Source organism: Apaloderma vittatum, unplaced genomic scaffold (genome assembly GCF_000703405.1).
Source record: "Apaloderma vittatum isolate BGI_N311 unplaced genomic scaffold, ASM70340v1 scaffold8590, whole genome shotgun sequence".
NCBI classification, from domain to species: domain Eukaryota; kingdom Metazoa; phylum Chordata; class Aves; order Trogoniformes; family Trogonidae; genus Apaloderma; species Apaloderma vittatum.
This window is the reverse complement of record NW_009695007.1, coordinates 74,690-90,477: the sequence shown is the minus strand read 5'-3', so window position 1 is coordinate 90,477 and position 15,788 is coordinate 74,690. Positions and strand designations below refer to the sequence as shown.

Genomic DNA, 15,788 nt, shown 5'->3' with positions numbered 1-15,788 from the left:
CAGTGTCTCTGTTGACTTCAAATAATTAAAACAAAGAACTCAATTTAAAAGCCAGGATGCATAAACAATATAGGAAAATTTAAAAGACCCTTTAAAATAAATAACTTCAGATATTTTGCACAAATAAAAATACTCTAAACTTAATAGAGGGTTTAAAGTTAATAATTGAACGTGCAGAGTATAGTTAACCACAGATAAATTAAAATTGTCTCTGTAACATTAACTTTTTTCATTTCCTGTCTCTCTGCTATTTGCATTTAATTTCCTTTCTTTATTAAAGACTAAATATAGAGGAAAGGAAGAGAAAAATGCCACAGTTGCATTGCTAAGGAGTTCCACAGCTCCATAAATCTTAAAATCAGCAGTTCTGTAAAGATACAAACTGTTTGGCTGCAACACAAATCAACTGGTTCCATTCCATAGTGCTGAAGACATCTAAGCAGTTTTCAGTATTTCCTCCTCAACTTTAATTCAGATTCCTGAACCACCATTTATCTCCCTGTAATTTTGGTACATTTGAAATACTTGTAACAACTGTGCAATCCTTACAAGAGGAGAATGGGTGAAAGAGCAGAAGTGTAAAATTCTAGTTCAAAAATAGTTCTACTGGCAAGTTATGAAGGTGTAAGAGAAGATTGTTCTGTCGCTATCACCAGTATTTGCTGTACTTCTGTCGTACACTTATGTACTTCATTTGTAGTTTATAGTTGCTGAATGTTACAACAAAATCAGTGCAGAATTAAGGTGGTGGTGGGGAAGCGTTAAGCATTCACGCTGATCAGGCACTCTGTTTAGGTGTTCCTAAACCTACCCTTGAGACTTGAATCTTCCTCCATGGACTTTCAGGAAGGGGTGTATGTAAACAAAGACACACAGATCTAGTATATGACTGTAGTCCCGATGAAGATAGTCCCATCTGCCCATCCTCTTTCTTCCTTTTGCTAGGCATTCGCCATCTCCCTTGTGCTGGCCCAGGTTTCATGCAGCCATGATCCAAAACTGCTGTAACTGAAAATCGGTTTGCATTTGTTCAGCTGCATCTCTGCAGATCCTCACAAACAGTAGCACTGATGGGAGTGAACAGGTAGAGGGAGGAAGCAACATTCAGGATCAGTTTAGTTTATACTGGATGCAAGTGCTTCTGACCTTTAAGTCCTTAATTTAGTTATCCAATTAATTGTGTTTCAGTGCACCTATTGTGTATTGTGTGAAGGTATCTATGACTCTTTGTAAACGTTACTTATTAAAACTGCTGAGTGTCTTAGCAGAGTGTTGCTCAACCATGTGCAAAGCTTTAAAATGTGTCAAAATTAATTTTTTGTGTGTATAGTCTTTTTTTTTTTTATAGGTGTGTTCTATTTATTTACAAGTGTAATAATTCTCTTTGTCAGCCACCACATGCTGGGAAGTTATTATCTGTGTTAAAACACATGCCTCAGAAGTATGGACCTGATGCCTTCTTCAACTTTCCAGGAAAAAGTGCTGCAGTATGTAGATATTTTAAGACACTTTGTTTGTTTATTTATTGTTCAGTTATGGCCATTGGTTATTTTAATTTGTGGTGTTCTTTTTTCTTATCTGTTCTTGTTGTATACATAGTTTCAACCAAAGTTTTTTCTCTTCCTGACACATAGTTATGCCTAAATAAAACATGTTTTAATAAATATGCATTATTGCTATAGTAGAACAAAAGCTGTTATGTAAAGAATGGACATAAATGCTGCTTTTTCAGGTGTTACTTTTTTTTTTTTTTTCCTCCCCCCGGACTGGCTCAGTTAAATCTTGTTGCAAGGAGAATCTACCTTCTTTTCACTCCCATGTTTCTGTGGGAATGGTGCTTGTGTTAGTATCCAGTACACGTGAGAGTGGCTTTGTGGTGGGTTGACCTGACTGGATGCCAGGTCCCCACCAAAGCTGCTTTATCCTCCTCACCTGGACAGGGGAGAGAAAATATAATGAAAGACTCACCAGGTGAGGTAAGGACAAGGAGGGCACTCACCAAAAAAGACTTAACTTGGGGAAATTAATTTATTACCAATCAGATCCGAGTAGGCTAATGAGAAATAAACCCAAATCTTAGAACACCTTCTGCCCACCCCTTCCCTTCTTGGGTCCGTCTTGGAGCCAGCTGGCATCGGCTCTGTTGGACAGGAGGGAAGCTTCTGGCATCTTCTTACAGAAGCCACTCCTGTAAGCTCTCCCCCACTACCAGACCCTTGCCACCAAACCCAGTACAGCCTCACATCTAGAAACCTTTGCTAGTTAAACCACAGAAAGTGTTGGATTAGAAGCAGCAATACTTGCATCATTCGTTAGTTCTTTTAGTAATCAGATGATGTGAGTAACACACATTGCTTACAAGGATTCTCTGAGAAAGTGTGGGTCCCAGACATGTATAGGTTGAATAATATTGAGTGTTAAGACAGGTGGCTGTCTAATTTTTAAGTTCTGTGGTGTTCACTGGAAAAAGAATTTGTAAATAAGTAGGTTGGAAAACACGGTGCAGAATCTTCTGTATGAATTCAATGCATCGACAGTTCTGCTCCTAAAATCTTAGGATGAAATAGTATGTTCAAAACTTTGTGCTTAATTCAAAGTAAGGTTTGATTAAGATTTATCAGATGACTCTTCCCAGTTTTGTTCACATAAACTCATTACCTTCCTGCCTCGGTGGCTTGAGATGAAATTTTACAAACTTGGTGATGTAATGAATTTTTTTTTTGACTGAAAACTTGAGACTGGAAAATGCAGACTACTAGAAAAAAGCTTCTGCAGTTACATGTTTATCACATGTTTTTGATCCTTTTGGCTCTTTACATACTGGTTTTGTACTTCTAATTATTGTGTTGGGAATACTTGAGTCATATGTGATACTGGAATGCATCACCAACCTTGATGTGAATACTCTTACATATTTTTAAATTAAGAAATCTTTAGAATTGTTTCATATAATTACTCCAAGATCAATTAATAGTTAAACCAAACTATAATGCTACGTATACCCAAAAGTTGGACTTGGAGACATGCAGACTGATTAGTTGGCTGGTATAGAGAAGGATTTATAGCATTTTGTTGGGACAGGGATAGCTGAGTGGAGCACGGGAGCATAATAAGGAGTCTGGCGACACTCGAGTTCTTTGATGTTTTTTGTTCATTGGTATTGATCATCTGCACAGCATCTTTGATCAGAGGCTATGGCAGCCTTAGTTGAAATGTGTATTGCAAATCTCTGCAGCAAAGCAGCGGAAAGTTGACAGTAATGTTTAAAAAAAAAAAGCAACAACCAAACAAAAAACCCCACACGATAAACCTCAACTGATTGAAACAAATAGCACTGACACACAGTTTATAACTTAAGAGCTTTTGAGCTTACTTAGCATTTGATGCGAAGATTTTTGGCTGGTGAGGATTAGTGCTACCTTTTGTTTAAGGAAGTTAAACTTTAACTGGAAGGCTACATACATGTGTGAGTTTTGTGAGAGAATAGAATCTGTAAAGTGAAATGTATATGATACTGTTTTTGTGGCTGGCTTCTTTTCATAATCAGTTGTTTTCCTGAATACCAACACTATGGGAAAAGAAGCTTCCAAATCTGGTTATTCTATCAGGTTACTACAAAACCCACTTGACTTATATTTGCATTTTGAGGAATTTTTATGCTGCAAGGCTTTCGCTGAAGCGTTTAATATTTGATGTGCAGGTTACTATTAGTAATCTCTGAGATACAAAGACCACTTTTTAAATATGTAGTTTAATCACATATTTTCAACAATGGAGTACAAAAACACAGAACTTAGGCTATATTTTTTTTTGTATGGAGAAACTGCACACATTTGTAGTGTGTATCTGAAGCTGTATTCTCTTGCTATTGTGATGTTCTTTCTCCAGTAGTAACTGTTTTCTTTCCTTAGGCTATTGCCTTACCTCCTATAGCCAAGTGGCCGTACCAGAATGGGTTTACTTTCCACACTTGGCTAAGAATGGATCCTGTAAATAATATCAATGTTGATAAGGATAAGCCTTACTTATATTGGTGAGTATAACGTAAACCTCTATTTCTGGTGTTCAGTTTCTATTAATTTTTCAATGATTTCTGCTTCCATCTGTGTACGTGCTGATTTTGTTCTCTTTTGTTAGTTTTCGGACAAACAAAGGACTTGGTTATTCTGCTCACTTTGTTGGAAGCTGCTTGATTGTAACATCCATAAAATCAAAGGGAAAAGGTTTCCAGCACTGTGTAAAATTTGATTTCAAGCCACAAAAGGTGAGTAAAAATAATAAAATCTTTCAAACAGGTTTCATGAGTTTAAAAATGTAGCCTAGGAGGGAGTGTTTTAGTTATTAGGCTTGTTTTTCTGTATAAGAACAGTTACACTGGAACGAGCAAAACAAATCTGTGTTTTGAGTTCTTGCTTCTTTTTAATTTACTTATGAAATGTATAAGAAAGAGCTAGAAAATGTGGTTTACCAAAAGTTGGATGAATTTGTGAGACTCACGAGTTTTCCGAATAAGGACGTATGCACAGCTTGAAAGTTACAAGGCTTGTGACTTTTTCCTTCTCTGTTTATGCTGTTTTCTCTCACCTCCAGATATTCTCCGTTTACAGAAATGGTTCTGCTGAGTCTCCCCTTTATGTCATTACTTACTCAATGTGGACAAATGCAGTGGCATTTTAAGAAAGCATGATTATTAACCCATGTTTCGTTTTCCCAGTTAAATTAGGGCCATTAATACAAATTTGATTCTTACAAGTGAGAGAACAGACTCATTCGTGAAAGTTTGTTATACTTTATATTCATTCAGGTTGTCCAGAAGATAGTGTCCTTGTATTTCATGTTTTGTGTATCTTTTAAAATGTAAGATATAAATTGGTTATATTGTTGATGTTCAAGGCCTGCTTGCCTATTAAGTGGTAGCATGCTATGTTGAAAATGTTTCCTTTTTCAATTAGATATTCTGCTAATGTTTCTGGAGCAACTGGTGTAAACATTTTGTGGAAGAACAGGCCTCCTCAGGAATTTCTTATCAGTAATCCCTTGCTGTAAATATGGATTTTGTTTGTGATAATTTGACATGCCCAGCCTTTGAAAGTCTTTAGTCTGGAGCCATCCTTGCTCTTTGGAATGACATTTGCAGTAGTTTATCATGCTAAGAGTAACCAAACTTAAAACTTATTTACACAGTGGTTTCAGCATTGTCATGAAGATTTTTTGAGTTCTATGCCATAAATATCTTCTAACCTTCTCTGTCTACTTTTTGTGGAAAAAATAGCATAATTATCTTTCGCCGTAGCTCTGTAAGAAAACTCACCAATGACCTAGTCTTTCAGTCTTGATTTAACTCACAAAAATAGTTGAATTTGTTCTACTATGCCCCACTTCAATGCTTAAGGTACTTTAGGTATTTATAGAATTGTGTCAGTTTTTTCTTCTTCTTATCATTTAGTGGTATATGGTTACTATAGTGCACATCTATAACCGCTGGAAGAACAGTGAACTTCGATGTTACGTGAATGGGGAACTGGCATCTTATGGAGAAATAACGTGGTTTGTCAACACCAGTGATGTAAGTAATCCCTGTATACTACTAGATCTAGTTGGTCATCCTGGTGGATTAAATAGATATCCTTTACCATTTTATTAATAAACCTCACTCATTTTATGCATTTAAAAAAAAATGTTTACATACAAATAATACCTTTTTGGTGGAGGAGTAGATTCTGCTTTTAGACATCTCAGAACTTAAAACTTGTTTCTGCCAAGACTCTCAGATGCTTGTTTATGTAAAAATAATACTCCCTGATAATATGTGTGTACTTTGCATAATTTGCTTGTGTCTAAACCCTGTTGCTGGCTTCTGTTTAATTTTCAGACATTTGACAAATGTTTCCTGGGTTCTTCAGAAACAGCAGATGCCAATCGTGTGTTTTGTGGACAGATGACGTCTGTTTACCTGTTTAGTGAGGCTCTCAACGCTGCTCAGATCTTTGCCATTTATCAGCTTGGTCTGGGATATAAGGTATCTTAGAATTAACTGGCAAGTTTCCAAAGTGAAGACTCTTTTAAGAATGCTGTGACACCTCTTGGGTAATTCTAAAAATGTTCTTACTGTGTGATCTTTTTATTCAACTCTTTCATGTTTCTTCTATAAACCTATGTATTGCCTCACAGACTACAAGTAAGCATTAATTCAATTGTTTATTTTCTTATAAAAATAAATTTTTGTTCTGTTTCCTTCTCAAAATTTCCATGTTAGTGGGAGGGAGAACTTGACTATTATCTCTTGACTAGGTTCCTTTTTTCACTGAGGTTGAAAACTTTAGATGAAGTGTGATGTATTTGTTTTAGAAATGTAGCTTTATAGTTGATTGTGCCTAGTCAGTTGTTTTTTTAATGCGTGAAGTTAGGGCTGAGGATTAGTTGTGTTGCAGTGATTTATTATTTGTTTTGTCATAGCCTGAGGGGCACTTATTGAAGACTGTTACTCCCTAGCAGCTGTACAAACATACATTTAAAAAGATGGTTCCTCTTCTGTCTGCTCCTCAATTATTAGTTCCTTCTGACTGAACATTGCTGACTGTCATTCTGTTTCCAGACTAATGTATTTCTTTCATATTACACACCATTTTGGCAATGTCGCTCTTCAGGGGTCAAAAAACTCTTCTGCAGTTCTAACTCTGTAAAATTGGCTTTGAGTCTGAGTTCCTATAAGACTCTTTCTTTCTGAAATATTGCTAGATCGAAGAAGCAATGTTTTAGTCACTGTTTTGGCAGTAGTTGTGTTCTGAGATGTATTATCAATGTGTGTAATCTGACTTTTTTCTTTTCCCCAATCTAGGGAACCTTCAAATTCAAAGCAGAAAGTGATCTCTTCCTCGCCGAACATCACAAATTGTTGCTATATGATGGCAAACTATCCAGTGCTATTGCTTTTATGTACAATCCAAGGGCTACAGATGCACAGCTGTGTCTAGAGTCATCTCCTAAGGATAACCCTTCCATTTTTGTTCATTCACCACATGCCCTCATGCTGCAGGTACTTCGAAGTTTTCAGAAATTTAAAGGATATAAATGATTTCTGTTTGAAAACCTAAATTTGGACAACATACGGAACTACTGATGGGTTGAGTTTTTTGAGTTTTCCTCACTGCTACATTCCCTGTTTCTTGAATTAATGTGGATACACAAGCAAAAGAAAAAAGTTATTTTATCAAAGTTACAACCTGAAAAATGTCAGAATTACAAAAAACATTTTAGCTTTTAAAAAGAATTCCTTTTTCCTCATTTCTGATATGTTCACTCCCCTATAGATATTACCTATCTCCATAGTTTGAAATTTCAAACTATTTCTAACCAATGTTTTAACAGTTTCTGAAGGAGTTTTCAATCTTTTTTAATTTTTCTTTGCCAGGATGTGAAAGCAGTCTTAACACATTCTATCCAAAGTGCCCTGCACTCCATTGGAGGGGTGCAGGTACTTTTTCCTCTCTTTGCACAGTTGGACTATAGGCAATATTCATCAGACCACATTGACACAACTGTTTGGTGAGTACTTACTGTGTTGTATTCTTTGTAAAGGGAATTACCTCTTGCTCTGTTAAGTGGCATTAATGGTTTAAATCATCTTGTACAACAATGAATTATGTCTAAGAACAAAAAGGTTGTTGAAGTGAAATGTTTATTTGTACTAAATTTTCTGTGCAAATTCGCATAAAATCAAAATTTTACCCATTTCTACTTCGTGTTTTTTTTGTGTAACGGAATTGCAGATGTTTCTCTTGAGCTTTTTCCTGTTGTGGTGAAAATCCACTGGGGAGGGCTTCAAGAGAAACTCCAGAAAGGATGACTTTTTTCAGTTGCATGAGCTTATTTCTTGGGATTTTTTTTATTTTTATTTTTTTTACCTTCAGACTTTTTGGAAGATACTATTATTTGATATTACTGCCAGGCTTTTCCTTTGGTTTCACCTCCATTTCAGCTCAGTCCAACTTCTGAACATCCAGGCACAGAAACTGGTAGATCTCCTAGATTAAAGAGTAATATAAATAGCAGAGGGATTGCTTTTTAGATCTTTGTGTGGTTTTGCTTTGTTTCTTTACATTTGTAGTTTCATGACTGTTTAAAGGTGATCTACATCCATATTGTTGCAGAGAAGAGATGGTCATGATGTTCCTTCAGCCCATTTTTATGTTCCTGGGCCTCTCTTGAGGTGGCTTAGACTTGGACATCTGTGTGAAGAGCTGGGGATGCTTCTCAATTGCAAACTGGCTCAGCAATAGAGAGGTTTTCAGCTGGCTAAGGTTCTTAAGTACTAGTGCTCTGACATATAAGGAGAGGAGAATGTACATCCCTTCTGGCGGCAGCACAGAGGGGAACTAGCTTGAGCCAATAGTAAAGCTGTGTCTAGAAAAATGTTTCCAATATTTGCTCATCTGAAAGCAGTAGGAAGCGCAGAAGTTTAAGTCAAATATCAAACAGAGAGAAGTACATGCCTAACTGTTGCCTTTCTGCAAGAACATATTTTCAGAAGAATTTTGGTTTTGCATGATTATCTCATAATCCAGAATTTCAAGTTAGAAATGTGTTAATTAAAAACAAGAAGTTAAAACTTTCAAAATTTACCCTTGATTTCTGTTTTAATAGTTCTGATCTGAGCACCTTAAATATATCTGTGGGCTGTGTGATGGAAGCGTTAATTTGGAAATACCTTCTGTCTCATCTTAACCCTTCAAAACATCTTTCTTTGCTATAACATTATATTTTTCAGTTCTACTTTATTGGCTTTCATCATGGAGTTGTTGAAGAACTCCATTGCTATGCAAGAACAGATGCTTTCCTGTAAGGGCTTCCTTGTGATAGGATATAGCCTAGAAAAGGTAAAGCAAATCTTTCTTGATATCTTACATTAATGTTGATTTATGTATATATTTAAGGAAAACACTTTCCCTGGACTGTTGCAGGGCTCTTCCTCAAGCAGTTCTTCTTTTACAGTCTTCCAAAGCCCACGTTACCCGAGCTGTGCTAGAGCTTTGCCTTGCCTTTTCAAAATACCTGAGCAACTTGCACAGTGGGGTGCCCTTGCTGAAGCAGCTGTGTGATCATGTGCTCCTTAATCCTGCAATATGGATTCATATCCCAGCACAGGTAAAACTGCTTATTCTTAAGAATAAGATATCTTATGATGTATTGATTTGAGAGTGTCAAGATAGACTGAACTCCAAGAATTACAAATTCAGGCTCTCCAGCAGAACTCATACAGGAACAGCTTTCAAGCTCTGCTTTTCTGCAGGTAGTTGTCAAGTTTTGGAGACTCTAGTGTTTTCAGGGAGTTTGGAAACCTACAGAGCAGAGTTGGGAGTGACTTCTGGAGTCCCTGACCCAATCAGTCTTGTAGATTGAGAAGGAAATTTGGATGGGTTAGTTGACAAAAACGCAATGATTTTTAAGAGAAGTTGTCCTGGATGTCAGATTTGAAGTCTTTATTTAAATCGACATATTTTAGGCAGATTATTTTTGTTTCAGTGAATCTATGTTCTCTGAGTACAAACAGCTTGAATAGAAACTTTCCAGTTGGTTTTACTCAAAACATTCTTAGCAAATTGTTTTTATCCCTTCTTTAAGGGTTTGTTTTGCATTTCAAAAACTGAAACAACACTAACAATGCTACTGTTGAAATCATCATAAAACCTTTTTGTTTGCTACAGCTAAATTATGAAATGTTATTTAAGTCATTATTTCTCAGAAGGAAAAAGGAAAGCAGATGTGTAAGTAAAGAAGCAATAATTAATATTTAAGCCTATAATAAATATCTAAGTTTCTGTAATACTTACATGTGACCTGGTGTTCAGAATAGAGAGGTTAGACTACATGATCTCCAGAGCTGCCTTGCAATCTCAGCTATCTGTGAGTGTGTGAATACCATGTTTTCATGCTCCCGTGAGTGTAGTGTGGACCAACTTAAAAAATGACACAGCACTCCATGTAACAGTTGTAGAAATACAGTTGAATTTTTCGTCAGTTTTGCAAGGGTCTGAAGAGCTTTGTGAGCTATGCAGAGAAGATCTATTTCTTTAGGACATTTTAATGGATGTAATTTAAGAACGGCATTTTCTCATGTGCTGCAATTTTGCTGTAATGATTTTTTGATCTCCTGATTGGGTGTTGTAGGTTCAACTGATCCTGTACACTTACCTGTCTACTGAATTCATTGGCACTGTTAACATATACGGTGCAATCCGTCGGGTTGGGACGGTTCTTTTGGTCATGCATACCTTAAAGTATTATTACTGGGTAGTGAATCCACAGGATCGCAGTGGTATAACTCCCAAGGGTGTAGGTATGTATCATTTATACTCTCACAAGCTAATGTTGGTTTTTAAAAATATTGCATACCATTTAGAGAATAGAATAGAACTGTAAATTTTCCAGAAACTATTTTATTTTAATTGCATGGGTTCACTGTCACAGTTCGAGCAGTGTACTTTGTCCGTGAGCTCTTCCTGAAAGCTTTTGTTTTCACATTCTTGGATACTTTTTCAGAAGTCATATCCTCTATCATCAAAGGCCTACATGAATTAATACTAGATAGAACCAGTCAGAGAAATGGTCGGTTTTGAAAGTGTAGAGCTGTGCATGGGAATATGATCCCTTTATGGAGCTTGATCAAGCACTGGACAGTGGAGGTTTAGGCTAAACATTAGGAAAAACTTATCGACTGGAGGGATTATGGAAGGCTGGAACAGGCTGCCCAGGGAAGTGGTTGAATTGCAGTCCTTGGATGTTTATAAAAGCCATGGGTTAGAAGTGGGCCTAGGAGAGTTAGGTAACAGTTGGACTTGATCTTAAAGGTCTTTTCCAACCATAACAATTCTGTAATATGGAAAAGAACTGTTCTTAAACCAGATATGCCTGTGGGCCTACACTCTATAAAAAGATTCCTATGATCACTTGCACTTGCTATTGTTTTTGCTTTTTCCTGATGGTTAAGATAAGAACTGTGAACCTATCAGCAAATGTTAAAAACTATCCGTAGAAATGTATTTGCAACAGTTCATTTTGCTTTCTGTATGAAAGCTTTTACTTGGCTTTGACATTAGGTGGCACCTGTTTTCTTAACCTTGCCTCTCCTGGGAACTACTCAATGTTTGAGTAATTAAAATGTTTCAGTAGAACTCTGCTTTACACAGGAATGACTGAAGCAAGTCCTTTTGAATTTGAGTTAACAAATTAAGTTGTGGCTTTCCAGGTGATCTTTATACATAGCATTGTAAGACTGGGTTTTATTGTGTATGTAGCCAATGTATGGTAATGGATGCAGTTCCTGCTTTTGAGCTTTAGCAGAGGAACTTTTAAAAACAATTGTAAACTGCAATTGTTTAAAATTTGGAAATTCTGACAAAAAGTTCTCCTATCAGTCTTTTTCCTTGCATGAAGTTGGTTCGTAGACACTGCAAGGAAGTGGTAAAATTGTGAGAAGAATTTTAGAGGGCTTTGAAAAACTGTTTAATGAAAACCTTGGTACAAACTCACTGATTGGGCATTTTGGTAATAACAGTGATTAAACACATTACTGTTTTTTAGTCTGAAGTGGAAGAAAGATAACTATTCAGAATTGTGCACCCTGAAGATGCCATTTAGTTTTCTTTATGTGGAAATGCTATGCTGATAACATTTGTTAATTTGCATTTCACGTATCTGCTTTTCTTCTTTCGTAGATGGGCCACGGCCTACTCAGAAAGAGATTTTATCTCTGCGAGCATTCTTGTTGATGTTTATTAAACAGCTAGTGATGAAGGTAGGATAACTTAAAATTGTGGTAGGATATCTAAGGTTCTTTTTTCATAAAGAAATACTTTATTAATATAGCATTTTTTCCTAAGCATGCTGAATTTTGCAAACAAATAAGCAATTAAAAATACCACATGCATATTTTTGTTGTGGCTGTGCATAGGTGCATTTTTCTCCCTTTTAAGCTGCTTTTATCAAAACTGGGGCTGTTAAATCATTACCTTGGAAATGTTTACCACTGCGGAAAGAGGTATTTGCTACTTTTTTTTTTTTCATTCTTTTCTTTCCTTTCCTTTTTTTTTTTTTTTCTGTCACTTGCATCAGATGTGCTTAAGGACTAAAGAGCGATATTTGACATAATATGCTGTGGGCCAGTGGGACGGGGGAGAATAAGACAGATTCTATCAATAAGTTTCCCCAGTGTTTGTTAGACATTAGAGGAATATTGAAATTCAGCAGTTCTACTGCTTATAGACTCTTCTTCACCCTTTCCTGTTGTAAGCTCTGATCTGTCTCTTCTTCTCTCGCTTCTGTAGACTGACTTTTCTGTGTTTGAATGTAGCTCCCTCTTCCCCTGTGTTGCTAAGGGACGAGTGTGCTCTCCTGCTGCTACCCTTAGCCCCAGCAGAACAGAGGAGTAACTACCAGAAAAGTTCTGCTCGTTACTCTTGTACTTTTACTTCAGTTGCAGAACACCCACTTTTAAGAATCAGGCACAATTTAGCTACCAAGCTCTTAAAATTAAGCCAACATTTTATGGAAGTATTTTTATTTTATTTTTTTTTTAAATTTATCTCAGAGATTTATAACTTGGACAGTTCTGGATGGAGTTTCACAGGGACAATAAAAAGCATGTCCATCATAAAAGGCTGATTCTTCGGCAAACCTTCCGTCTGTACGCAGCAGTACAAAATATTTTTGGGAAATGAGAGACTTACTTTAAAAAATAAGTGCCCTAGAAATGAAGAAGCCTGCTTTTTCCTACCCTCATCCTGTTCTTAGAAACTGTTGGGTTTTGGTTTATTTTCACCAAAAAGATCTCAGGACATATCGCTGACACAGATGCCATAAATGATCTAAATTTCTGCAAAGCTGATAGCAGCTGAAGCTGGAAAATAAGAAGCAAACTCAGCTATAGGCGTAGCTAACAGGCTTATGTTTAAACATCCAGGTCTACTCTTGAATCCTCTTTGCCACCTTAATTTGATTCTTCTATTAATAGGAAGCTCTCAGTTTGAATTGTCCGTATCAATTAAGACATGTTATTCCAGCAATTTCACGTGCTATATTATTTCCCGCTTATATTTATGCCTGTATTAGAATCATCTTAAAGCACTTTGATAACCTTCAGTGGGTATTTTTTGGGCAGGGAAAAAGCTACTTTCCATCTGTGAAGCTATTACCGTACCAAGTGAAAAGAAATCTGTCTTTTGGGACTTGCTCTGTATATAACCATTGTTTGTATTAATAATGCTCTTTTGGGAACAGTACTTTTGTACTTGAAAGATGATAGTTAAAACCTGATTGTTTTTAAAGGACTATGGAATAAAAGAAGATGAGTTGCAGGCTATCCTCAATTACCTGCTCACTATACATGAGGTAATTTTTAATTTGGGGGGTATGTGGGAGGAGCGGTATACTACTTCTGTTTGTGACCACCAAATATTTGAATATTTTCAAATATTACGTTCTTCATGCCACAAGATGGCTCTGTAGAGAAAGTAGCAAACATCGTCCCACTCTTCAGTGTAGTGTGCTGAATTGCCAATGTTCTTGCAGTGATTTAAGCACTATGTTCAATGTTAGATTGAAGTTCATTAAGCCAGTAAGTCAAAATGCTTTCTTATGTTGTTCCACAAACCGATTTACCAAACAGAAAAACAGATGGTGAGACGGACTTAAAAAAAATGGCAAAACCTTGTTTTGTGCTGCCTAAGTAATATTTTTGTTTTGGTTTTTTCCTTTCCTTTTTATTTTGCTTCTTAAATAAAGCAATAATATTGAAAACACGCATTAAAAAATAAAGATGTATGTTAATGGCATCTAGGAGAAGCATATAAACTTAATTGGGAGAAAATGTTGGTTACCACTGATACATCTGCATCTTCATATTTTAGCACCAGGAAAAGGCACTTCATGCCAGATGCAACATCAAAGACAAGGGAAATGGGGACATAAATCTAACTGATCTCGTCTCTGTAAGGGTGCTTGAAATGGGTAAAATACGGAATTAATTGAACTTCAGGCAGTATGGATTCTTTTTTCTTTTTTTTGTTAACACCTGTGTTTTCTTTTTATTTTCTATGCTGGTTACTACTACTTGGTAGTACCCTGGTCAAGCAATTTAGTCATTCTGCTTTACATGGAGATGTGAAGAATAAGATTCTTGGTAACATGTAAGAGGCAAACAAAATAGCAGAAGCTTTATAGAACCTTCAGATGAGGAGGTGATATTGTACCTATCTTAGCAGTTTGTGTGGTCTAAAAGACCATAAATGCTGAATCCTAGAGAATTAGGTATCTAGTTGTAAATTCTGAAAACCATTAGCAAAAAAGTAAAATTCAGCCTTCTCATGAGGCTTGTTCATCAGTCTCAGTGTCTGTAATGTAAGCTAGTGAGATCAGGTGGACACAGTGGTTCAGGCGGTGTAAAAGATTTTGTTTTAATAGAGAAAGAATCAGAATATTTGTTCAAAAGTGTTTGAGTTTGTGGGTTTGTTTGAGGTGTTTGTTTTTTTAAAAAATAAACTTCCATTGTAAATACCACAAGGAGTGGGAAGACAGATGCATTTTTCTACTTTGTAGGTCATTTTTAGTTATAATTAACTTGGAACAAATTAATAAATTGTAGTTTAGAGTACTTTAGACTAACAGTATGGAAAACTTTTACTGAGCAGCTTGAATTACTGCTGGTCTGTGACAGGTGGTGGTATTCTTTTTTTCCTGGAGCGTACATTTGTTGGTAGAGGTTTTTCATTAAGGACCAACCTGTGCCTGATAAAATGTGCAGCAGTTTTCTTTACTGCAACAGGAGCTAGAAATAGAGGGGGATAAGCATAGAAACAGATGAGCACATTTGTGGAAAGAAATAGCATAGTCCAACAATTCCCTGTCAAAAGCTTACATCCCAGACACAGATGTATCACTTAACATTCTCGAAAAAGAAGTATTTTTTTTGGTAACATTTTTCTCCTGTGCCTGCCTTCCAGATCTATACCTCTTTTGATCCTGGCCTAATTGTTTTGGTCCTTAGTTTAATATTGCTTTTCAGATACTTTTGAAATGTTTTGTAGTGGTTCTCTCAACCAGAACAATGTTCTAGTGTACATGCATTTTAAATTCGATTTTATAACTTTTATTCAACAGGATGACAATCTAATGGATGTCTTGCAGTTGCTTGTTGCTCTGATGTCAGAGCATCCCAATTCTATGATCCCTGCTTTTGATCAGAGGAATGGATTACAGTAAGTTTGAATTTTATAAGTGGGCAAAAGGAAATAGTATTTTGGCCATACTGTTGCTTGCTAGGTTTCTCATGAAATCTGAAAGGTCCTTATCAGTGTATGTGTTGCAAACTTAGATGACTCATCTTGTGAGATTTTTGTGCCCTTCTTTTGAGAAGAGGTGATGTTGGATTCATTATCAGTGAGTTGGTTTTTGGATTTTTTTTTAAAGTTTCCAAGCTGTCAGTCACACTTAAACAGATGATGATCAATTTGAGTGAGTCTATACATTGGTTAAGTCTTTGTCTACTAGTCCTTAGTCTTCAGCTTCCCATCCTTACCTATGTTTTAGACATGAAAGTGGGCTGACAAAATTGGTTCAGATTTCTTCCGATTCTTGTTAGCTTTCTTTCCTTTCTTTATAACATGTAAAGCATTATGAGACTTTTGCAGAAGAAACCTTTTATCTGTTTAAATGCAACACTTGGAAGTATGAGTTGTTCACAATTTCTTTTTTCTAACAAGCAGGAAAATATTGTTTAACACTATTGTGAGAGA

The 15,788-nt window shown here is 36.2% G+C and overlaps 1 protein-coding gene across 1 annotated transcript in view; it reads left to right on the top strand.

Moving 5' to 3' along the window:
• Positions 1-15,788, top strand: part of LRBA (LPS-responsive vesicle trafficking, beach and anchor containing) — a 123,738-nt gene that overhangs the window by 38,369 nt on the left and 69,581 nt on the right. The window contains 13 exon segments of the mRNA XM_009869541.1: positions 1,392-1,487; positions 3,912-4,033; positions 4,138-4,264; positions 5,447-5,566; positions 5,873-6,019; positions 6,839-7,036; positions 7,412-7,545; positions 8,768-8,876; positions 8,992-9,144; positions 10,168-10,336; positions 11,715-11,794; positions 13,324-13,386; positions 15,154-15,251. Of these exon segments, the coding sequence (XP_009867843.1) occupies positions 1,392-1,487; positions 3,912-4,033; positions 4,138-4,264; positions 5,447-5,566; positions 5,873-6,019; positions 6,839-7,036; positions 7,412-7,545; positions 8,768-8,876; positions 8,992-9,144; positions 10,168-10,336; positions 11,715-11,794; positions 13,324-13,386; positions 15,154-15,251 (1,616 nt within the window).